Source organism: Acanthisitta chloris, unplaced genomic scaffold, assembly GCF_000695815.1.
Source record: "Acanthisitta chloris isolate BGI_N310 unplaced genomic scaffold, ASM69581v1 scaffold13667, whole genome shotgun sequence".
In the NCBI taxonomy this organism is placed as follows: Eukaryota; Metazoa; Chordata; class Aves; order Passeriformes; family Acanthisittidae; genus Acanthisitta; species Acanthisitta chloris.
The window spans coordinates 12,874-38,500 of NW_008682167.1; the positions used below are offsets into that span (position 1 = coordinate 12,874).

A 25,627-nucleotide genomic window follows, 5' to 3' on the forward strand; every position below is an offset into this window, starting at 1 on the left:
ATGTATACTTTGGATGACAAAGAATTAATCTCCTGTCTTGTTTCAGCAGGTAAGTTAGAGCTGATGGAACAACAACATTCAAGAGTCTAATCCGTGTGGAGTGAAAGGGCTTTGCTAATGTGTTGTGCCATTTAAACAACATCCACTGAATGTCACATCAAATCTTCTTGTCAAAGCAAGGCAAGAAGAATCTACCTGATGCTTCTGTCAAAATCTGAACCCTTGACCTCATGCTGTTTTGCTTTCTTAGGAATGCAGGTGCTGGAATGGAATGGCATCCCCTTGACTGGGAAAACTTATGAAGAAGTTCAGAGCATTATTATTCAACAGAGTGGGGAAGCAGAAATATGTGTAAGACTGTGAGTTTTTCCCCATCTTTCTGTTTCCATTTTTTTTTGGCTTTTCATGGCTTTGTTTTTCTTTTTTTATTTGTTTTTTAATTTACAGTTGTTAAGGTGGAACCTTTGTTAGCACAAAGCATAAATGTAATGATAAGCAAGAGTTCACTTTGAGTGTGGGAGGTCTCTTTGTTCTTCTTCTTTTCTTTAAAAGCCATAAATTAAATGGAGGCAGATGGCATAGTAATTATACTTCTATAAAAAATGATATATCCATTGTCAGGCCACAATCTCCTCTCATTGACACACATACAATTCACTGGATTTACTTGTATTAGAAAAAGATGGTAATTTAGTATTAACTTAACTTTTAGTTAAATCTGTGTCCTTTAGATTGAAGGCATTTAAGCATCATGAGAAATGCATAAACTTGCATTAAACCCATTAAAGATTTCACCTTAAAAGAACCTTTTCTTCTCAGCTCTTTAACAGCATTGCAAATATGTATTGGCTAAGAAGGGACCATGCTTGGGAGCTGCTTTCTGTCATGAACCACTATTCATTTATCTACTTAATACAATAATAAGGGTATGAGGAAAGAGTTTCTTTTGTCTCAGGCTTCTCATTGCTTTCTTTAGGGACCTGAACATGCTCTCAGACTCTGAGAATCCCCAGCACCTGGAGCTGCATGAGCCAGTAAGGGCAGGTGAGTGACAAGATGTTGCTTTGATAGTGTAGGACTGGATAACAGCTGAAAACTAGATGTGATAAAAATTAGGATGTTAGCATTGTTAGCTCAAGTGTTTAACACCAAGTCAGGCAGTAGTGTTGATCTGCTGGAGGGTATGAAGCTCTGAAGAGGGATATGGACAGGCTGGACCTATGGGCTGAGGCCAATTGCATGAGATACAACAAGGCAAAGTGTCAGGTCCTGGACCTGGATCAAAACAATCCCCCAGGCTGGGGGAAGAGTGACTGGAAAAGGGTTCAGAGTAAGAGAACCTGGGAGTGCTGTTTGACTGTGGCTGAACATGAGGTGGCCAAGAAGGCCAGTGGCATCCTGATTTGTATCAGAAATAGTGTGGCCAACAGGACCAGGACAGAGATCGTCCCCCTGTACTCAGCACTGGTGAGGCCACACCTTGAATCCTGTTCAGTCTGAGCCCCTCTCTACAAGAAAGATGTTGTGTTGCTAGAGCATGTCCTGAAAAGGGCAAACAGAGCTGCTGAAAGTTCCAAAACACAAATCTGATGAGGAGCAGCAGAAGGAGTTGGGGTTTTATAGCCTGGAGAAGAGGACACTCAGGGGGGATTTTATAGCTCTCTACATCTACTTGAACAGAGGTTCAAGTAGCCAAGTGGAGGGTGGTCTTGTCTCCCAGGTAACAAGTGCTAGGACAAGACAAAATAGCCTCAAGTTGCACCAGGGGAGGTTTAGGTTGGATATTAGGAAAAAGTTCTTCATGGAAAGGGTTGTCAAGTATTGGAACAGGCTGCCCAGGGAAGTGGTTGAGTCACCATCCCTGGAGGTGTTTAAAAGACATGTAGATGTGGCACTTAAGTACATGGTTTAGGGGTAGACTTGACAGTGCTGGATCAATGGTTGGGCTCCATGGTCTTGGATATCTTTTCCAAGCTAAGCAATTCTATGATTCTATGATTATCTGCCCGGTTCAACTCACACTGCTATGGCCTAGACTATTCTATTAATACAAAGGAAGTCTGAGCAGGAATACTGCAGCTAATATTTGTAATCCAGAGGAAACCTCCTGCTAGCTACTCCTTCATCTATACATGCCACAGAAAACTGTGACATAACATTCTCCCTTCAGCAGCTTCTTAAGGCTCTGCACGCAATATTTTCACTCCTGGGCATTGCAGTAAGTCAACAGTGTCCTGAGGAATATGCTGGGAGGAGTGTGATGTTTGTGTGGGAGTTTTTGACTCCTCCTTGCTGGGAGGTGGATGATGTTGATTCCTTTCTACTCAGGATCCGCTTGGGGCCTCTCTTATGTTTTCCTACTATGCCTTGTTCTTTGTCCACTGTTCAGCAGCTCTGCATTGCATAGGACTTGACTGGCTATTGTAAAATTTGCATGTGATATATTCTTCTTTGTTCCTTCTGTTGCCCCTAAAGTTTACTTTGCCCAGTTTGCACCTGTGTCAGTAACTGACCAACGAATCTCTGGTGTCCCCAGGGTGTCATTCCGTGTCTAAATCTTGCACCACTCTGCTGTCATCCCAGGACTCTGCTCCTATAAACTGCATTATTAATCTGGGCTCCTAAATACTTAACTCTCCACAGTGCAATTGCTGCTGTGCCTCTCTGTATGAAAATTGTCAAGAATGGGCACCATACCATGCAATCATACAAGGCAATGTTGGAGCCACCTGGTCATTTAGAAAATTGTCATTGCAGCCAGACAAGCTAAAACAAAACTCCCAGCAAACTGAAGCAAGCTCAAATAACACACAAGTCCTAAAGCCTGTGTTCATAGAATCATCAGTGTTGGAAAAGACATTGATGGAAGACTCTTTAGCTCAATATGAGGTTCACGGCCTGTTGTACATCATGAAAATACAGTATTTACTAGGATACAGGGATGCAATATCAAGTAGTCAGCATGAAGTTGCTTTATGGAAGTTCTAAGATGGCAATGCTTTTTTGGGTGATTCCCTTCTGTTCAATCCATGCCATGACTTCGGTCATTGTGTCAGTCATATCTAACCTAACTTTGAATCAACAGCCACAATGTTACTAGTAATGTACCCTCAGCACACTCAGTCAGATTAAGACTTTCACTGTGCATTTCATGGATCCATTCTGAGTTCTGTGGTTTTGTGGTGGGTTTTTTAATCAATCAGTGCCTAAGCCACCTGGATTAAATCCTCCATTTTCCATGTAACACTTCCTAACTATTAATATACATACCACCAAACTGCAGTTTGTTGAAAATGGATGTTATTGATAGTAATTGAAAACAGAGTCTGATGGTGCTTTGATGCAGAGCTACCCACATTTTTTCTTCTTTGTAAGCAAAGTAAAAACACCAAAGGTATTCACAGACACTGAAACTGGGTTTGGAGAGGATAGAAGCTAGAATAAACAACTTTTTTATTAATGCAGAAAACTCAAAATGAGAAAGAACAGAAACGAAAGCAAATTGTCCCTCTCCTGCAGACGTTTCCTCCTAGTCTGGCAATCTTCTAGTGGTTTCTGAGTTGGAACAACTCTGTAGAATTCCTTCTGGCTGCCAAACCAAGACTTTCTGGCCAGTTTCTTGCAAACTGTTTCTGCTTTGGAAAGGAATAATCTCCATTCCCTCTGAAAGAAAAACCAATTACAGCCAAGCATGCAGGATGGGGCTAACATATTGCTTTAAACCTCTCATACTTCTGAGGCTCTGGGAAACAAACTGTACTAGTATCCTTTTAACTCTATGAAATTTGAGGCATATATGGAACATATTTGACCTCATTTCTGTGTTAAATAGAAATTTTTATCTCCAAAGGGTATGTTCCTCCCACACTTTCCTGGGCAGTAGGGAGGGTGATCAGACTCCTACCAGAGATGCCTCACATAGGTGTGAGTAATGAAAGATGAATCAGGGCTTTTAGTCTTCATTTGTTTTCATTTTAATCTGCTTTGGTTAATTTGTGGTGATAAAGTTTTGAGTGCTTTTTCTCCTTATTTTGGTATCAATTATCTCAGGAGCAGAATTCAGTTCTACTTAATGTTCAGTTGATTAAGAAACAGAATTAAAAATGAGATTTCAGCTTTTTACAAGGAAGTTCAGATAACTGATGAAACTGGTCTAGTTCCAAGTCCCAGAAAGATAGCACAGGCCACTCTTTAAAACTGTGATTTGCTCCAGCATGGTTCAACATGATCAGCAAGGCCTGTTTTCCTTCAGCTAGAACAACCTTCTCTCAAAATTTTGAAGATAAGAGTAGCACTAGTGGACAGGAAGTTTGGAATTGGGATGTTGATGTTGTGGGAGACTTGTCTGGTTTTTATAGGTTGGTTTTTTGCATCTTCAAAATACACAAGCAGATGACATGAGTAAATGTTGATGTTGTGGGAGACTTGTCTGTTTTTATAGGTTGTTTTTTTGCATCTGCAAAATACACAAGCAGATGACATGAGTATTTGTAGAGATCATTATGCTGTCTCTGTGCCATGGTGAGATGGATTGGCATGTGCTGGCAATCATCAATACAAAACTCTCTTCCTTTAATCCAGTAGATAAAGCGAAGTCCCCAGGGGTTGACCCCAAGCAGCTGGCTGCAGAGCTCCAAAAGGTTTCTCTCCAGCAGTCACCTCTGGTTACTTCCTCGGGAGTGGAAAAAGGATCTCATGTCCACTCTGGAACCACTTCTGCAACTTCCAGTGCTGTTCCCAGCCCTGGTCAGCCTGGTTCTCCCTCAGTGAGCAAAAAGCGGCACAGCAGCAAGGTAAGAAACTTCCCACTTAAGCAGCAATAACATTTTACTGACAGGAAGAAATTGCCTCTTTAACTTCTGTACTATAACAAGAAATCACAGCACATATTGATGAACTCATCTCCGTGATGGTGATGAGTGTTACTGTTAAGATGCAGAATTTGGACACAATGAAAGATTGTGTTTTATTCAAGGTCATAAAAGATCGGAAAGATTATGTGTTTTATTCAAGGTCATAAAAGATCAGTCCCTCCCTGAAAATAAATTTCTTGAACTTAATATTATTGCTTTTAAACGAAATAATTGCCCTTTCCAGTCTTTGTTGCTCTTGCTTTTTAAGTACCTCCTACATGATGGTGAGATACCAGTTCCACGGAAGAAGCTGAATTACTAAAACCATAATTTCCCCTCCCTGCACTAAGCCACTGTTTGAAGTGTTACAAGCTATGAATAATCCTAGCAATAGTAAGCATGTCTCTAAAAGCCAGAGAAAGAATGAAAACTAAATTTACCATTAAAACATGTTTTGTCACTTGCTAATTCCTGTGAACTTGCTAAGCATAATTTCTCATTTTCTTTGCCACATCCTGTCCATTTCTCAGCTCAAGTTCTTCCTCCTTGTGCACCTGCACACCAGAAAAGGGAAGAGTGGGAATTTAGTACCATTTTTTTTCACAGCTGAAACTGTAAACTAGGTCATAAAGTCATCTGTCACATTTTTGTATCAAGGAAGTTAAGACCTGAAATGCAAATCAGTGCTGTGAAGAATGTTTGCTTAAGCAAGTAGCAAGAAAGCTGATTGCTGCCCTAAATATCCAGCTTCTCACACTCTTACTATTAGAAGCAAAGTTTCACATTGCAAACAAAGTGCTTTCTATTTATTTATTACTCCACACCTTTATTTCTTCTCGGCACTGTCAGGTTACTACTGCATTCTACTTATGTTTGTATTTTTGTGCTGTGAAGCTATGACTGTGGTTTGAACTACACATGAGTTGCTGCAGAAACCAAACCCAGCAAGTGGTGTCTGCTCATCTCAGATAGCTCTTCATGTGAGAAGAAACACAAAGATCTCTTTCCTCCAGCAATTTAGCAAAAATGATAAAGATATTTATTGATCTGTTTGGTTTGGATGGTAATTCTGTCTTCCCACAATATCCGTAGACCTTTCATGAACAAGTTCAGGTCTCTGATGCACAAATAAATCCATATGTCTTGATTTACTAGACATAACTTCCTGGATCTGGCAGAATTGCCTAATCATGAGGGAGATACTTGGATTCATTACAGCATACTCTGGATATTGTATACATTCAACATGCTGGAGGGAAGGGATGTCATCCAGAGAGACCTTGACCAAGTTTGAGAGATGGGCCAATGCAAACCTCATGAAGTTCAACAAAATGAAGTGCAAGGTCCTCCATCTGGGCCATGGCAACCCCAGGCACAGCAACAGGTTGGGTGGGGAAGGAATTGAGAGCAGCAGTGAGGAGAAAGACTTGGGGGTGATGGTAGATAAGAAACTCACCATGAGCTGCAGTGTCCACATGAGCAGACTGGGTTCCCAGCTTTGGCACTGGAGCAGGTCACCTAAAGTTAGATGCATAAATTTAATTTCCTGCCTCACAGAGGATTTAGTACTTTTTTTTTTAAAAATGAAAATTCAGCTGGAGGCTTATAGAGATGAAACAAAAATATCATTGGAACTAATGCCTTTATGTAGGAGATGCAAAAGTCAGAACTAGTCAGGTAAATATTTAAAACATTCTTTGCTTCTTTCTGAAACTCATGTTGAGAGGCATTTCTTTCGTAACAAGTGTAGCTCTTGTTGACTTGTATAGTTTCTGTTCATTGACTGCAGGCCAAGTTTATTATGGTGTTGTGCTCTGTTAGAAGGGAATGCTCATCCTTTCTGGAACTGCTCTTTGCCTTGGGCTGACAGCATTTCTAGGCAGGCTCCAGCCCTGCCAAAGTATCATGACACACTAAATATACAAACTGCCTCAATCTTGGGTTTGCAACTGCTTTTATTTTTAGCAAGGACTTTTTTTTAAGCTTTTTGTATAGAATATACACTCTAGAAATGTTGTAAGAGTCTCTTTGGTATTCTGCCTTGCTGATTGTCTCATATTTAAGGCTTTGTCCCATTACTGCAGAGAGTGATAGTGCACAGCATCACAGCCTGGCATTAATTAACAAGCTTCACATCATGGTCCTGACAACCTTCTCAAGCAGGTGTGATGGCATTGCAAAGCACCTTCTCTTACCCAGGGTGCATACAGAGAATATCAAAAGCAATTAGAATGAAATTTGTTCAACCAACACTTTCCCAAAACTCTGGGAAGCCTTGAGCTGATCATGTCCTGTAAAGACCTGTTTCTTCTGTAGTGGAAATGCATGATCATTCTATGGTGCAAATGACATCCAGGCTATAAATGTCATATAGAAATATTTCATGATGTTTGTGTCTTGAAGAATGGGTTGTTTTTCTAAACCTCACATCCTTTACTTTCTGGAGAAGTCAGCAGTGAGATGCTTTTCATTCTTTTCAAATAGATGCTCATTGAGGCCCTGATAAAGAAAGATACTTATTTGCATCTCTGCCTTTCAATCCAGATCCAACTTCAAAGCTGACCCAACTGTGAGCTGGGGGTTAGACTATATGACCTTGAGAGGTCTCTTTCAGCCTAAATTATTCATGTTTCTTTAAAGTACATAGGCACTTCTTCCTGGTCAGTTTTAAGTCTGATGACATCAGAGAGAAAACATAATATTTAATATACTGGATCACAGCCTTGTAATTGAATATAGAGATTTAACAATGATATAGAAACAATAAAATACACATTTACTTTGATTGACTTCACTTTACAAATTTCACTTTAACCATTTTTGGAAGTCCACATAGGAATTTCTCATGCTCATTCCCTTTCCTTTCAACTTCTACAGTCTCCATCCTAATATGTTCCCTATTACATAACATTTGGAGTGAACAAACTCGTTATTGTTGCTACTCAACTTGTGAAAAATGAGAGCATTTAGACTATCCAGCAGTGATTTAGTAGACACAGCACAGTAAGCTCCATGTTATTTTTGGCCTTGTTAGCATTGTCAGCCTGAGTACAGCCTGAGGTCAGAACTATTAAAGTAAAATACAATCCATTTGTAGAGGAAAACTCTGAGATATATAAGCCATTTCATCCCTACTTTGAAAGTTTGCATGATGCTCAAGTAGCTCCTTGGCAAAGGGATTGAAATTATCTCTTGAAATAGTCTGTCAAGGACCAAACAAGTTTTAGGAGTAGTTAGCAATCAATCTAAAATTTCATTTCAGATTCAGAGTATTTTATAAACTATTGATGACCTATTTTAGCTGCTAGAGAGGTTACACTTCTTTGAAAGCTTTGGAAGGTACTGAGAAAAGCTGATTTAAAAAATTTCCATGAGAATTATTTTTGAAAGGCACATGCAGTTCCAGAAAAATCAAGTTTGATTTTAGATGGTTTTTTTACTGAAAAAAAACTTGTGCTCATAAAGAAACACCTCTAAAAGACAAAGTAAAGCAGTAAAACAAGAATAAGGTGACAAAAGGCAGTGAATCTAACCATATAACAGGTAAATTTGGGCTGGGTTTCTCCTGTGGTTTTATTGTGTTATTGTTTGGCTGAGATTTAACAATTTGCTCAGGGGAGACCTTCTCACCCTCTGCAACTCCCTGACAGGAGGTTGGAGTCAGGTGGGGGTTGGTCTCTTCTCCCAGGCAACCAGCAGCAGGACAAGAGGGCACAGACTCAAGCTCTGCCAGGGGAGGGTTAGGTTGGATCTTAGGAAGAGATTTTTTCCAGAGAGAGTGCTCAGGCATTGGAATGTGCTGCCCAGGGAGGTGGTGGATTCCCCATCCCTGGAGGTTTTCAAGCTGAGACTGGATGTGGCACTTAGTGCCATGGGCTAGTGACCACGGGAGGGTTGGACTTGATGATCTTGGAGGTCTTTTCCAGCCTGGTTGATTCTATGATTCTGTGATTTTCCTGGTTAATTCTGGTCTGCAAGTCTGAATGGTTGAGAGGTTTCTTGACCACAAATATGAAAAGGGTAGTGCATCACCTTAGCTTCATGCACTGGTCCAGGAGACATGGGCCCTGCATTAGCCTAATTGATGACAGTTATGTCCAACATCCTGAGAAACTCTCTTAGGGGTTTTCTTGAGCAGCACAAAAGAGGCAGATGAGTTTTACTCTTTTCAGAAAGTAATAGAAATACTAGTTGCACAGAATAATTGTCAGGCAGCTGCTCACATCTGGAGGAATAGGAAAAGTGGCTTCCAGCTCAGTCTTCAGAGAACAGTGAGTTTGTACTTGTTTGCATCCTTTGTTTTCTGCTGCATCAACCAAGGAAGCAGATGTAGAGAGAATGCAAAAATATTCAAATCCTGCTACTGAACCAGAGCTTTCTTGCTTGACTGATGGCTCACAGATTAGAGGTAGGTCCAGGGTGGCTCAAGGGCACCAGCATTTAACAGAATAACATATTTTAGTGAGTCCAGGATTTTAAGCAAGTGGTGATAGTATTTTCCAACTGCTAACAAACAGGAGGGAAGGAAAGAGGGGCAGGAGGAGGAACTTTGAGGATTTTATTTCTTTTTGTCAAAAGCTTAGAAAAGCTCAGGAATAAAGTACAGAAAGGAAAGGAAGGACAAAAAAATTTTACATTTCATGTTGCAGAAAGTGTGTGGAGGAATTTGGTGATGAAGTGATGTAGCTGAGTTGATTATCTGAAAACACAGAGCAAAAGATATTATATGAGCTGCTTGGCAATTGTGACATCCACAAATACACATTTTAGTATCATTTCTTCCACTCTTTCTGCCCACTTTCACCTAAACTGATTTAGAGCTAGTGTAACTTTTACCTCTCTCTGCCTTTCTCATATTGCCAGAAACATGGTTGTGTTTAACTTGACATGTTATTTTGCTTCTCTTGGCAACGTTCACATGTGTTACAAAGGGTTAATGCTCTATGCTTTTGTTTCCTGTGCCTCCCTGTGTGACCAATCCATTCAGACTGCAAAGACTTTGCTGTTCAAGTTGTTTGATTCTGTACCTGCACAAAGGCTGATCAAAATGGCTTTGCTGGACTTTAAGTCATGTTGAAATACCATAACAATTAGTTTTGAGCACACAAATTGGAGACAAACAGTTTTAACAAAATGATGACAGTACAGATATTAAAACAAAGAAGTTAACTTTGAAAATCTATGATTTCCAAGCTGCATCTGTGTATATTTGTGTGTCCTGTGCTATGTGCTCTAGGATGGCCCTGATTGAGTAGGGAGGTCAAACCAGATGACCCAGTGTGTCCCTTCCAACCTAACTGATTCTATGATTTTTTTGTGTCTCTGTATTCATTTATGTATTTTTAATCTGGCAGCCCACAGAAGCTACAAAATCTGCTTCCCATCCAATCACTGGAGAAATTCAGGTAAATATGTAGTTTTTGCTGCATAAATTGTGGTTGCTATTTGCTGTGTTTAGCTGTGGAATGACTTTGCAGAAAACAATCTCCATTAATTGCTTTCTTATTCAGCTCAAATCCTTTGGAATGTCACTAATAGAAGTCAGTGCTTCGTTTTTGCATCTGTCTTTAATGTTGGCTAGTGAAATACACCTGGAAGAATAGAAAATGCTGCTGTTCCTGAAAGGACTGCAAACACAGTGAAATTTATTCTAATCTTTGGCCACTTACTATGGTTTTCTTCAGAAATTCCCAGTCTGTTTACATTGAAGCAAAGACTACTGTGAGTTTCATATGGTGCAGTGTATTTATTTCCACTCCATGACAAGTTTATTGTCATTCCTTATGTAAACAGAGTTCAGCTTCTTTAAAGAGTGGAATAACAGAAATCCAGCTTCCTATAGATTTCTGCTGGGTTTTTCCCTTAATTAACCTTTCTCTCCTATATTAGTACTGAGAGTCTTTCCATAGTATCATAAAATCCTTGGCAGGCTTGGGCTCCAGGTAGGCAGGATTTGTGTCATTCCCACTAAATAAGATGGATATGGCTCAGAATAATATCAAGAATTCAAATTTCTGTTGCTTTTTCCTGATTGGCATAGATCAATATGTGTGTTTCCTTTGGTTTATTTCCCCAAGACCCAAGATAATCATCTAGCATCTCATTCTAGTTAGGAGTGAGAGATCAAGAGCTTCTAAAATTCTTTTCTTTCCAGCCAAAATAGAGTTTTAAAAGTCATTTTATTGAAATGATTTAGGAGAGGTATTGAATCATTTAAGAAGTAAAAGTAACAAATAATTCTACTATGTTTTAATGCATTCACTAGCTTCAAATCAACTATGACAAACACCTTGGCAACCTTATCATCCACATCCTTCAGGCAAGAAATCTTGCTCCCAGAGACAACAATGGCTATTCAGACCCCTTTGTTAAAGTATATCTTCTTCCAGGGAGAGGGTAAGTGGAGGAGAAATTTTAACCTGAACTTTCTTTTCATTCGTGTTTGTTACTTGCTGCTAATAAACAGAGCTGAGAGTTGTTGCCGTAGAAAATCCAGATGTAACACCAGAAAAATGGTGGAATTTTAACCCAGAGCCAGATCCTATTCCCAGGAGAATGTACATACTTTGCTAATGATTTTAGGAACTTCATGGTCATTCCTGTAGATTGACTTTGATTTTCATGTTTCCATTTGAAAATTATAATACTTACAGAAGTACTTAAAAGAGCAACAGACTCTATGGAAATGTACAAAAGTGGATGTAGAAATTTCTGTAAGGTAGAAAGCTACATGTTGAGTTTAGCAGGGAATAGTTTCTTCAGCTCAAGACAAGGTGAATTTAGGACAGATTTACAGATATGCAGAATTACAGTGTCTGAGAGAAATTTAAGGCTGCAGTATAATAATAAATGTGAGAATACTGGTAGAAAACATTCTTTCCATATGATTTTTATGGCTTTTTTTAAAGAGCTAAGACATGGTTTTAGTAATAGTTAATTTTGCATCTAGTGACTATACAAATCACTAATCCCTTTCTCAGACCATTTATTTTAGTAATAGTTAATTTTGTATCTAATGACTATAAAAATCACTAATCCCTTTCTCAGACCATTGCTTTTTTAGGCTTATTTCTTACAAATACTGTTTCCTTTAAAAGATATATTTCTGTATCACCAGTGCTACAACTCTTTTTGTACTTTGTGATATGTATTTGCAGAATGTGTAAGAATACATGGATATAATAATCCTATTGACTTCAGTGACACAACAGATCCAGCTAAAATTAAGCTGATGGATCAGACTATACATTGCTAAGGCAAATTCCTGCAAAATTCCCTGCTTGTGTAATCATACTCATCCTAAAAGACTCCTAGGCTAGGACCCTGCAAATAAAAAAAATCTGTATTTCTGTTCTATTCAAAGTAAGAGGAAAGTGAATGCTCTGGTCACAGTTCAGCATTTGGCAGGTGTGCAGACACCCCTAAGTGCACAAGTGGGACAATTAAAGCCATGTATTTCCTTTTGTAGCTGATTCCAGCTATACAGAATTCAATATTTTTCAGTGGCACTGGGCCCAAAACTATTACTGAGTATAATGGGAACAGGTGCTAAAGCCTGAGAGGGTTTTTTTTAATGCAACTAAGTCTTGTAAAATACTTGTCAAATCAATCTTACGGGGAATTTTTCAGGTACATTCACTGATGTAGAAATAAGAGTTTAATCTAAAGACATGTTGACCCTATAGAGGGTCTAAGCCAGATCTGAGTATAGGTTTAAACTCATTGCCAGGTTTTGAAGAATTTGGATTTTAGGATTGTTTGAGTTCATCATTTTAAAGCATAGCCCAAGTTTTGCATGTAACTTGGGCCTTTAGGGAATAATGAAAAAGAAGATCTTCTCCAAAGTCCCTAACTTGTTTCTGAAAATATAAACTTGAATTGTTGCTGAATATCTTTTATCTGGAGTTCAGTCCATGTTAGACTTCTTATTCTTCCTAATGCCTCTATTTTCTTTGATTTTGGTCCTTGAAACTACCCATTATTCACGTGTTTTCTTTCATCTCTCTTCTCCTTTTCTCTCCCACTGCTTCCTCTGTGTTCCTAACTCTGTAAACACTGGGTATGCAGCCAAGTCATGGTTGTCCAAAATGCCAGGTAGAGTGTACTGTCTTCCAATTTTATTCTCTCATTTTCTTCTATGCATGAATAATAGGCTAAGCCTGTGCATTAAAATATAGATTTCCCTTGAGTTCTGATGGGATGTAACTGCAGTGTGGGTTTGCTGTTCATTTTCCAAGGTCATTTCCAGGTCAGGAGGAACTGGAAACAAATAGTTAATGCTCCTTAAGGAGTAGCATTCTAGAGCCAAACTGATGATAAGTAAAATTTCTTTTGAAGTCTGGAAGAATTTAATTCAGAGATGCCTTAAACTTCATTCTCACTCACTGAAAGTTGCAAAATAGTTCACTGTGAACTTGTATCAAGATTTTGAATGGTGTTACTGCTAAAAGAAACAGGCACTGGGAATGAAATAGAATTTTTTTCTCTCTGTACCTTGCAATGTGTATAGACATCAAAGCCAGGTACAATTCTAGATAATTGCCCAGATGGTTTTAAAGCTACTTGACCTAAAAAAATGGCTATTTATTGGTTAAGAGTTTAATTTTTAGTTGGTAAAATCACTAGTGCTGTGTTTGTCCTGGGAACATAAGGCAAAGCTCCATTCTCAAGGTTTGCTAATATCAGCCTAGGCTAAGAATATGATAAAAGTATTTCAGCCCCAATTTTAAATGTATTTAAAGCAGTAACCTGACCAAAGAAGTAAACAGATTATTTTCAATAAACTGACCTCTATCATCTGTCTGCTAATAAAATAATTTAATTAATGTGCTGTAATTACACATTTTATCTGTGTATTCTATTATACTTTTTATATAGTTATTCTATTATACTTTTGTTCACTGTACTTTCAGTTGTATTATGTATGAATAAGCTATAATTAAGGAATCAGAGAGAAATTGCAGAGAAAAGGACAGTGCAGTCTGTATCTTTTCATACAGCATACTCTGAATTTCAACTGCAAATTATTTCGTGCTAGGTATAGACTGGTTTTAATCAATGCATTTTATTAAAGCATCTCCATCTGTTAATTGCAATTTGGGGGGGAAGGTGCATCAGTGGTATGAACTTAATGTATCTGCCAGATCCTTCCCTTCAGAGGTCTAGAAACCTTCATCTGTCATCCAGCTTAGCCTGGCTCTGCACCTCCCTAGGAGTGGTCAAGTCCTCCTGGGTCCTTCTGCAACAAGCACAGACCATAATTTACATGGATGTGAGCTCATGCCACCTTTGCAGTTTGGATCCAAAGACTCTATGGACTTCATTCTGGAAATACTTCAGAGTTACCACGTTAGCAACACATTTCGAGTTTGTCACTGCCAGCTCTGAAACTCCACATTGCATGAATCACCTTCTCACATATCTCTGAAAAGAATCAGAAACTTTGAAAAGCTGATGCAGTTTGGCTATTGCAAAAGGAGATCCAAGAAAGGAAATGTCTTGGTGTCATTTTCTTGGCTGAGTGCTCAAAGGGTCCTTTCCTACTTTCTTCGAAAAATGGAAGTTCCTTAAACCCAGTAAATCTTAGGACATTTGGACAGGATGCTTTAGGCTGGGGATGCTTTTCTCATATCAGAGAGTGGGAAAAGACTATTGAGGTGCTTAAAAAGTTGAGCTGCATTACTCAACAGTATTTACCATCAAAATCTAGTTTTGAAACGGAGTTAGATTTTGTATTTCTGTTTCCCTCCAAGATATGCAAAGAAATAACTTTGTGTGAGTTTCTTTTCTATATTCTCTTGGTGGCCCTAGATTTTAATTCATCCTTACCACTCTTTGCTATGGCTTATAGAACTTAGGTCAGACCTAGGTTTTCAAGCTGAGACTGGATGTGGCACTTAGTGCCATGGTCTAGTAACCATGGTAGGGTTGGACTTGATGATCTTTGAGGTCTTTTCCAGCCTGGTTGATTCTCTGATTCTATTCTCTGATTCTATGGAAGGAGACTAGTTCCTTAGTTCTGAGACCATGCCACAATGTGAACCAAAACAGTTAAATCAGAAGTAAGAATCAGGAGAAGAAAGAGCCCTGTACCAAAAATTAGTGTAGGGGAACCATAAAAAAGTCTAAAATGGCATGTACAGGTCATTTTGTACCATTTTGTCTTAGAGAACAGCCCTGGGCACATTTAATTTAATAATAGACCAAGTATAGACTTGCAGACTGGCAAAAAAAGTTTCTTTACCTTATATCTTGTGGGTTTTTCAAAGTATTTAAATAAAAGCTTCTCATGTTCTCCTAGCCAGCTCTTTTGAGACGCCCATTAAAAATTTACATTAAATTAAAATTGGAATGAAAACAAATAAGACATCAAAGCTCACAGAGCTAGATGAATCCATATTCTGTTGCAGGTTCATGTTATACTCAGGAAATGCAAAGTACAATTAGTGACTCTTTTTAAAAACAGATTAGGCAGCCAAACTTTTGGTTTTGGCTATTGATAAAAACAATCAAGAGCTTGATGCACTTCTGTATTTCTTTCCAGTACAGTTAGAGGGATAAGCAAGGAGCAGGATCAATAAGAAATTAGTGTTTCTATCATTAACAGGATATTAGTTACCTATGGCATTCATTAAATGTTTCTGTGAGATAGGATTCCTGTAATTAGGGACTGCAGCCTATAAATATAGTCGATTCCTGCTACTTTAAAGTGCTAATGGGAGGATGGTCTTGGAAAAGAAATCAATGCATTATCACCTCAATTTAGAATCCAAGATCAGAGCTCAACATCGAAAACAAGAGGACAAAGTGTGCTGAGTCTTGCTTTAGCTTGAAATGGTTGTAGGCAGAGCTGAAGAGTCAGAAGATGCTTTCAAAGATCATGTCAGAAAAGCATACTAAAGCAAAAATCCCACAGGCTAGCACTGTCCTCTTGTAACCCTGAATTGTTGCAGAAATGGAAGATGCAGTGTTTTTCTTTGTCTTCTTTTTGGTTTGTGGGTGGTTGGGTTTTTTGCATTAGAGATGAAAGAGACAAAAGATCTCTAATGTGATGTTTTCTTCTTTTGTTCAAATTCAGTGCTGAGTACAAGAGGAGAACTAAGTATGTGCAGAAAAGCTTGAATCCTGAGTGGAATCAGACGGTCATTTATAAAAACATCTCCGTGGAGCAGGTGCGTGGCTGATGCTGCTGTTCAGTGCCATTTGCTGCTTTGCTATTTGGAAGGTCTGCAGTGCCCACTGGGATGGGATCTACTGGCAAGCTCTGGGAACCTCTGTAAAATCTTGCCAGATTTAGGAGAAATTTGGAACTCTTTCCTTGCCTCTCATAGAGCTTATTATATCAACACTCTCTTCTTGTCCTTCTGCTCATAAGAGATTTAGATTAGATGTTAGGAATATTTTTTTTCCCTGTTAGAGTATTCAAGCACTGGAATATTGCCCAGGGAGGTGGTGGAGTCACCATCCCTGGAAGTGTTTAAGAGGCATCTGGATCTGACACTGGGTATGGTTTAGGGGTTATGCAGAGTAACAGGTCAATGGTTGGACTCAATGCTCTTAGAGGTCTCCTCCAATCTTGATGATTCTATGATAAAAATGGTAATTTGTGGGGATTGCACTCATGAACATGTGACAATTTAAAATTTATAATGGAATAAATTAATGAGGGAATAAATGAAGGCATAAGTTTCTGAAGGAGATGCAGAAATCCCTGGTGCTCTTTGCTCTGACAGCCATGCAAGCTCACACAAGGCACAGGTTCTACCAATATTTTTATTCAAAAATGGTTATAAAATGCAGAGATACATTTTTAGATTTATCAGCAATTTATATCATCTTGAAATATGAACCACTAGACAAAAATATTCAAAGATATTTATTTTCCTTGTTATAGAAAGATTTAACTCACATCTAGGAAAGATGTCTATGGAGTCTTCTCTGCTTCTTGGTGGCTTCTTAAGTCCAACTGACCTATGGGGTGAACTGCAGTAGTGTGAAACAATTGAGTCCTCTTTTTTTCCATCTCCCCTTATAAAAGGACCTTTTACCATTTGAAAAAGATATAATGGACAAAACCACAATCAGTTCATTTGTTTAAATTCTGAAATATATTTAATAGAATACCAGTCTCTTTGCAGTCCAGAATTTTTTTTGCCTTTATTACTGTTTTGTTCTTGAGACTTTCAACTACATACTTCAAGACCATTTAATCTTTCAGTGCTTTTTAAGAAAAACTCAAAATAACCAGACTCTTTAGTGAATAGATTTCCCAATGCTTTTAATGTACTTCTCTATCACAACCTCAAGACCTCAATATTATCTTCCCAACTTAAAATCTAGTTGTTCTTTCTTCTTATTCATTGAGAGGAATGTAGACTAAGATGATAATTTTTGTATGGAGCAAAACCTTTTCCCTTCCTCTGAGACTGTTATGCAGAGCTTATGGTTGGAAGTGTGTAAACCTTGTTTCACACTACATATATTCTATATTTTGGCTTCTTGTCACACAGAAGTGTGTGCAGTGAATAGTGTTTCCTTCCACACCTTTCCATGGCTTGTACCTACTGTTAAGATATAGGTGTGAGTGATTCTTCTCCTATAAAATTCCATGCCCTGGCTTAGAGAAGATACAGTAAAGTGAATTTCTAAATAGCCAAATAATTCCCTGCTGATAAGTATCCTCTACAGTTTGAAGAACTATCACCATACCCTAGAGCATCATTTGTATTCATAACCCTCTCAAATGGGTATTTTAAAATAGCTAGGAATATAGAGGAGTACAAAGCAATAATTGTGTTAGGCTGAGAGTGAACATTCTGTTCACCAAACAAGCAAAACTGCATCGTGCGCTAAGTTGCACAGAGTTAATAGTCATATTCTAACATAAATTCATGTTTTTGATAAGTAAATATTTCTTCAAAGAAGCATTTCCTTTCCCTCCATCAGAGCATGGGTTGCTTGATGACAGCAAATAAGTGTTATTAAATAGTTCCTAATATAGTCCTTTTAACGTCACTGTCTAGACTTTAGCTGGTTGTACAATTTTTCATTTTTCCCTTTCATAATCTAGCTGAAATTAAAGGGAAAGTAATGATGGGAAATAAATCACTCTTGGAAAGGAAAGACTTTTTCAAGGTCAGAAAGCTTCGTTTTATTACGTATCAAATTCTACTTTTGACAGTTGGAGAAAAAATAAATTAAACCATGAATATTTAGTCATTTAAGGTTTTTGTTAAGTAATAAGGTGGAAATAATTGCAGTTTGAGAGGAAGGGAGAGTACACATATTACAAATATTGTGCAATAATTGCTAACTCAAATACCTACTCAGAGCATGAAAGAAACATTAGAATAATTTAAGGAGAAGATGGTAAGAGATGTAAGTTCTGTTGCTGCTCAGGCCATTGATGTAATATATAACCACAATGTAAGTTGTAATTTTGTTTGCCTCAATTAGTTTCTTGTCAGAAAGCAAATCAAAGTATTTCCTTAAATGTTCTAATTCAATAAAGCAAATAGCTTTTTTGCTATAGGTAATAGATTTAGAAAGAACAATACATTCAAAATCCTTGACTGATGTAGAAGAAGAGAAGGTTGTGTGGAGAGCTCAGAGCACCTTGCAGGAGCTGAAGGGGCTCCAGGGAAGCTGCAGAGGGATCTGTGTTAGGAGCTGCAGGGACAGGACAAGGGGTAATGGGCACAAATTAAAGGAGAGAAAATTAGGTTAGATCTTAGGCAGAAGTTTTGCCTGTTCTGGTGGTGAAACACTGTCCCAGGGTGCCCAGGGAGGCTGTGGCTGCCCCAACCCTGGCAGTGTTCACAGCCAGGTTGGATGAGCCTTGAGCAACCTGCTCTGGTGGGAGGTGTCCCTGCCCAGGGCAGGGGTTGGGGCTGGGTCATCTCTAAGCTCCATTCCAACCCCTAAAATTCCATTATTCTATTTCCAAATGGAAGAAAATCTTTTGTATGAACCAGTAAGGTGTTGGTACTGAAATCTTTCTTAATATCCTGGACAAGAGAGTAATTTTCTAAGTGACCTACCAAAAGTCTTTTTGTCCTTCCATGTACAGAAGTACAATATAGAGAAGAGCACAATAAAATCTTAAATATGAATGTAAACAAAAATAACTCTGATGGATGATCTAACACCTTCATTTCTACTCCTCAGATATCCTGAGACTGCAATATTTTACATTATTTCTGAAGTAATTTAGTCATTTACTTGCAGCAGAGAAGAAAAAGAAGCTGCATTAATATAATTTCTTTCCTCATGCAAATCCTTGTATAAAATCTTCAAGGAATATGTGCTGAATATTTCAAGTAGTGAATCCTTGTGTGAAATCTTCAAGGAATATGTATTAAATATTCAGGTAGGGCCTATTTGGCTATACAGACATGCACTATCCATAATCACACCCAGTCCCAGTGATCTCCAGACATTTAAAACCAAAAAACCCCAAACATTTCTCTAACTGTGGTGTGGATTATATCTTCTATAAGAGACAACAATTTTTTCACATTGGCTGTTTCTGCACATTCATTCTTTTTAATTTATGTTTATCCACACCCTAAAGGTAACTGAGTTCACATGCAGTAATATGCTTTTAGATGGGTTTTAATTTTTGGTTATCTTATTGTCTTTTTTTTCTTTTCCCACAAGGCAAAGCCTGAACTTAGTTACTGTTTGGTAACAACATATTTTTGTACCATGCTCAGAACTCAGATGAGCTTCCCAACATGTGAAAACTTCCCATTTTAATATTTTAATATTTTAAAAAAAAATATTTTAATATCTTAATATCTTAATATTTCAATATTTCAATATTTCAATATTTCTGTGTGTTAGACTCCTGATGGGAATCTGAACTTTTGTCCTCACACCCTAGAAATGGATGATATAAGGCAGAACTCTGATTTGCTGTAGGTATATTGGCTGCTTTTAACCTCAGCAGCCACTGAGAGTTCTTTGACTCCAGTAGTGGTACACAAATATATATTTTCCTCTTCTAAAAAGTCATTTCATGCACTCTGACTAATAGAGCTCTTTCCATGGTTTTTCATTCTCATAATATTTTATAAAAGCTTTATTAAACCAAGAGACTTAAAATAGATTTCTCCAAGAAATATACAGTTTTCAGCACAATTTTATTATCACACTAATATAAAGAGGCTTGGAAAGTAGGATAGAAGTTGCTTGAAATATTCTCTATTTTCCACCAAAAATCCTTCAAACCTTAGGGTGTTTTTTTCCCCTTTCCTAGATCTATACATTCTTCTCTCTGTCCTTGCACAGTCATCAAAAAGACAACACGTCTTCCCAAAATAGCAACAACTGAGACAATGCATTTCAGAAAACTATTTGTGCTATCCCTTTTTGAAGGGTAAAAATTCATATATTTAGCATAGCACCAAGCAGAAAATCATATCATCCAGGAAGCCAAAGGCAGCATGGACTAGTGGCTGCTCTACTGATTTTTTTCAGGTTATTTTTCATGTTACAGTATCAATACTCTCTTGGGAGAGCAAAGAAAAGGAATTTTATTCAGCCAAGGAAATCAGGTTTAGAATTATTGTGTAAGGAATATTCAAAAGAGAATCTTTTTCTCAACATTTTTTAAATTTGCAGGATATTTTTTAAAAAGAAGAAGATTGCCTAATTATGTAAGAATAAGAGAAAGATTAAGAATTGCTCTCAAATGTATTTTGTAAATCTTAGCTTTCAAGTCATGTCATTGCCTGCTTACAGAGTATGTTGTTGATGCTAAAAATAGTCCAATTCCCCTTTGTGGGGGTTTTCCAGGATATACTGATTTTAATTTGTTTTTCAAAGACATTGGCTTTGCCTAGTTGTTCATTTTCTGAAGTTAGCTGGGAGCAGAAGATATTCCAAATACATAATAATGAGATTAAATTATCATTTAAAGGCAATTTCAAGTGATAAGAAACTGTCTGAATCTGTTTTGCATCAAACCAAGGGGCAGTGGAGGTAAATAGCAAACTGCTTTTCTTGCAAGTATATGTAATATGTAGGAGAATTGGTATAGCTTATAATTTTGAGCAATAACTTGATCCTTTGTTATCCCTTTGGGCCCAGCAGCCAGTTAATAGAGCAGTGAGTGACACGTTGCCTCTGTTAGGCTGATGACCTCAATTATCACATAGGATTTCTTTTTCTGAGCTCTTTCATTCAAGTCTGTTAAAAGAATCCTCTTTTCCCTAGTAATGCTTGGATTCTTCACTTAAGACTTCTCAGCCTGATTTTGCAGACACCCCATAGCCCCAAGATTTTGTCCTTCTCTCTTTCAAGCCACATAATTTTATTTCTGCCTCTCCAGCCACCTGCTAGTCTTTTACCCCAGCATCCAACATCAGTAATCAATCCTCTCCCCATAGGTCCCCAGAGACCCCTGGAAAAACACTCAGGTCTGTTTTTCCAATAAGGTCAACTGCTTTGATCAACAGTTTCTCTGTCTTACCTTCTCTTGTCATATTAAAAGACTTACTGTTTCTTACTGTAGCCTTTTAAAGAGTGCTTGACACAGCTATCCTGCTTAACAAGGTCTGCAGATAGAGTTTTGATGACTGTCATCAATACCTCACAGGACAACTTGTCCTGCATGCCTGGATCACTTGCAGACTCATTGACTACTGAATTCTAGGGGCATTAAAGTCTGGGCTTCACAGATGGGATTATGTAAATAGGATGTTTTAAATAATACATTTGTAATTCACACTCAACTGCACTTCAGGCAAATGTCTGAGTTCAGGCAACCCATCTCTGATTATGAAAGAAGTTGCAGAAACATAAAAATGAGGCTTTAAATCAGTTAGACTTGTAGTGGACATAAATTCTGCCCAAAACAATGTGTGGAAGTTCCTAAAATTGGGCCAAGCACAAATCCATCTCTCTTGATAACTAATAACAGCCCCAAGTTCTTTTCCTCATAACAAGGTTGATGAGAGGGCAAAAACTGCTTAGCTGTCACTATGAAAAAGGATACAAGGTGTAAATAATGTATAGAAACCACCATAAAGACTTGATCTGAGGTTTATGATGGTAATGTGGTTAATTATCCTGTGACTTAAATTGCAGCTGAAAAAGAAAACACTGGAAGTGACTGTCTGGGATTATGATAGATTCTCCTCAAATGACTTCCTCGGTGAAGTGAGTATCTTATTTCTTCCTCTCTAGCCCTGGCTAGTAATAACTGCAGGCTGGTATTTGGAGACTGTTCTCTTCCAAGGTATGGTACATGTGTTAAGTAAAACTTTTTCTTTTTTTCTTTTTTTTTTTACAGCATAGCTTTACTGTTGACTTCATAACAAATGATCATGGTTTCTTTCATTCCCACATCCAAGATGTCTTCCCTTTGTCTTGATAAACTGGGGCCAAGTTAATTTATGACCCAATACAATGTTCATTCCCTGATAATTAAGACTTTTTTTTTCAGCCTGAGATTGTAACTCCCTTCACAGTGACTGAATGGAGAATCCTTGTTATGACTGATAAGCTGTCTGCCTTGATTTTGGCATAACAAGGAAGGCTGGGGAGATATCAGTCTTTGTGAATGATGAAAGGATTAAATTCTGCCATCAAGGCATATTTTAACACATGCACAAGTATCTGCAAATGAGAGTAATTTAGTCTTGCTGATCATGGTCTCCTTTTTAAGACTCTGAAATAGTAATATCATTACCAAAGTATGGCTGAAGGCAAAATGTTGTAATTAATAATAAACGAGATGAGTGATCATGGGAAGAAGCATGTGCTCTCTTTAAAAAGCAAATAAACAAGCATATGCACATAGAATACATATTTGCCAGCAATAACTATGATGTAAAAAAAAAATCAAACGTAAAATGTTATTACAAATGAGGATTATAATTAGAAACAGAAGCACGGGAAAATTGATCACTCCTACAGAGACTAACTCAGAGTTTCCCTGGTCATTCTCCATTTGAGTTTAATAGAATCAGAGAATCATAGAATTTAAGGGTTGGAATGGACCTTACAGATGATCTAGTCCCAGTCCTCCCTGCCATGGGTAAGGATACCTCACCTTGAATACTACCAGGGTTGGGGCATCCACCACGTCCCTGAGCAACCTGTGCAGTGTCTCACCACCCTTAGAGTAAAAACCCCAACTCCCTCAGCCTGACCTCACAGGGAGATGCTCCAGTGCTCTTAGCAACTTTGTGGCCTCCTCTGCACTTGCTCCAACAGTTCCATGTCCTTCTTCTGTTTAGAAAGAATGACTTTTTTATAGTTTTTTACTCTAAGGATGGTGAGACACTGTCCCAGGGTGCCCAGGGAGGCTGTGGCTGCCCCAACCCTGGCAGTGTTCACAGCCAGGTTGGATGAGCCTTGAGCAACCTGCTCTGGTGGGAGGTGTCCCTGCCCAGGGCAGGGGTTGGGACTAGTTGATCTATAAGGTCCATTCCAATGCCTAAATTCTATGATTGTATGCCTATCCAGTATATTTCAGCACCAGGTTGTCCAGAGGAATCCTGCAGCATAACAAGACATGGGATATCCAAAGTTTTCATGTTGCAGTGTCAATACTGTCTTGGAAGAGTAAAGAAAAGGAATTGTATTCCATCAAGGAAATCAGATTTAGAAATATTCTGTAAGGAATATTCAAAAGAGACTATTTTTCTCAATTGTTAAATTTTATTCCGTCAAGGAAATCAGGTTTAGAAATATTCTGTAAGGAATAATCAAAAGAGACTATTTTTCTCAATTGTTTTTTATATTTGCATGATACTTTTTAAAAAGAAATTGCCTAATTATGTAAGAATAAGAGAAAGATTAAAGAGTCCTGAATCTGTCAGCATACAGATTATACCCTTAACCTCTTACATCTGATTGCAGCTTCTGGTGACACAACTCTAGTCTCTTCTGCTGTATACAACCATTGATAGATCAGAAGCAGGCCAGATATTGTCCTTTGATTTATTTGTAGGTATTGATTGAGCTATCCAGCGTCACTCAGCTTGACAACACTCCTCGGTGGTACCCTCTGAAAGAACAGAGTGAAAACATTGATCATGGGAAATCTCATTCTGGACAGAGTAGCCAACAGTCTCCAAAACCATCTGTCATCAAAAGCAGAAGTCATGGAATCTTCCCGGACCCCTCCAAGGGTAGGAATGACTTGGTGCACCTGATATGAAATGTTTTCTCAGATGATGGGAAAACCTTTGCTATGTGTAAGTTCTAATAGAAAAATAAAGATACTGCTATGAAGTTTGTATAAACTTTTATTAAAAATGCACTTATCTGTGTGATTAATTAACTGGAGACAAGGCTTAATTTGGCTCAATCTCTGCCACCCTGTTTAAAGAGTAATTGTGTGCTTAAAACAGCAGTTTACAGACTCTATGTGTTTTGAACATCTACTATAGATTCTGTGCCCTTTTCTTTAATCTGGTAGCCTTGGCCAAATTCAATCCATATTTAGCCTTCTATTTTTTATGTTCCTTAAATATCCTATAACACTTTATCTTCTTTTCTATTTTTTATGTTTTTTAAATATCCTATAACACTTTATCTTCTGAAAATGCCACATTAATATTTTATAGAATAGCAATTATGCTATAATAATGCATATGCATTTCCAGTCATTGATAATGGCCTGTAGCATATCTCAGTTGTACTGGAAATCAGTGGAGCTGATATAGTAGAAATATGCTACTGTTTCCAAAATGAGAATTGATCTCATTGTCTCCTGCTCCAAGAAATTTCTCTCGTTTTTCTTTTCTACTAAGTGGACAGTTGCTCTCTTAAAACACACTGTATGTCATATCAAAGCAAAAGCCTTTCCAAACAGAATCCAGATGAAAGCCTCAGTCATATAAGGCTCTGCTCCATCTCCTCTCTGTTTCTCTGTGTAATGCTTTGCTAGGGATTGGTGTCTATAGAAATCTATAACTAAATTAGAGGTAAGTATAGAAGCTATTGTAAGTCAGGCTGTGATTTTGACCCGGGCATTCTTCACAATAAAATGACTTGTGTTCACTAAGTATTTGGTACTGGTGTAGGTGATGCTACTAAGTCTCTACACACTAGAGAAGTAGAAAGTGGAAAACAAGTTAATTTTTGGGATACCCTTTCACTCCATCACTGTGAACCAACACAGGAGACCTAATTGACAGGTGAGAGCAACCCAATACTACATAAATTAGCCCCTGGGCCAGGGGACAGTGGGGAAGTAGGCAATGATACTTCATAAGAGTTTCCTAATCATGATATATCCTGATGCTTTACATGGCACGGTGCAACTTAATCTTTACTCCTTGTTCTGGAACTCAGCTAGAAAAACCAGTCAAGAGAAAGAAAATGAAATTGTTTTTTGTTTAATAAATGCAAGAGTTGTACTTCTTCATTTTCCTGGTAGACATGCAGGTGCCCACCATTGAGAAATCCCACAGCAGCCCAGGGAGCTCCAAATCATCTTCTGAAGGACACCTACGCTCTCACGGTCCATCTCGCAGCCAAAGCAAAACCAGCGTCACTCAAACTCACCTCGAAGACGCTGGGGCAGCCATTGCTGCTGCTGAAGCAGCTGTCCAACAGCTTCGCCTTCAACCAAGTAAAAGACGCAAATAAATTCCTCAGCATGGCAGCTTAATGTTCATCTGTTGCCTTTTTCCCTGCTGTCCTTCCCTTTTTGGCTATTTCGTTTCCGTTCTTGGCACACTGTGCTCACTCTGTTCAATGTCTTTCTTTGTGTGCCTGTGTGTGGATACATATAATTACAATAGACTCTTGTATTT

The 25,627-nt window shown here is 38.2% G+C and overlaps 1 protein-coding gene across 1 annotated transcript; it reads left to right on the forward strand.

The window, feature by feature from the left end:
- Positions 1–25,627, forward strand: LOC103805762 (protein piccolo-like). Its single transcript, XM_009078423.1, has 11 exons — positions 1–49; positions 251–359; positions 977–1,044; positions 4,582–4,793; positions 10,208–10,258; positions 11,119–11,249; positions 12,921–12,947; positions 15,931–16,024; positions 21,945–22,016; positions 23,815–23,995; positions 25,249–25,627. Exons 1-11 carry the CDS (start codon positions 1–3, stop codon positions 25,458–25,460), a joined length of 1,206 nt encoding a protein of 401 aa, XP_009076671.1. The 3' UTR covers positions 25,461–25,627.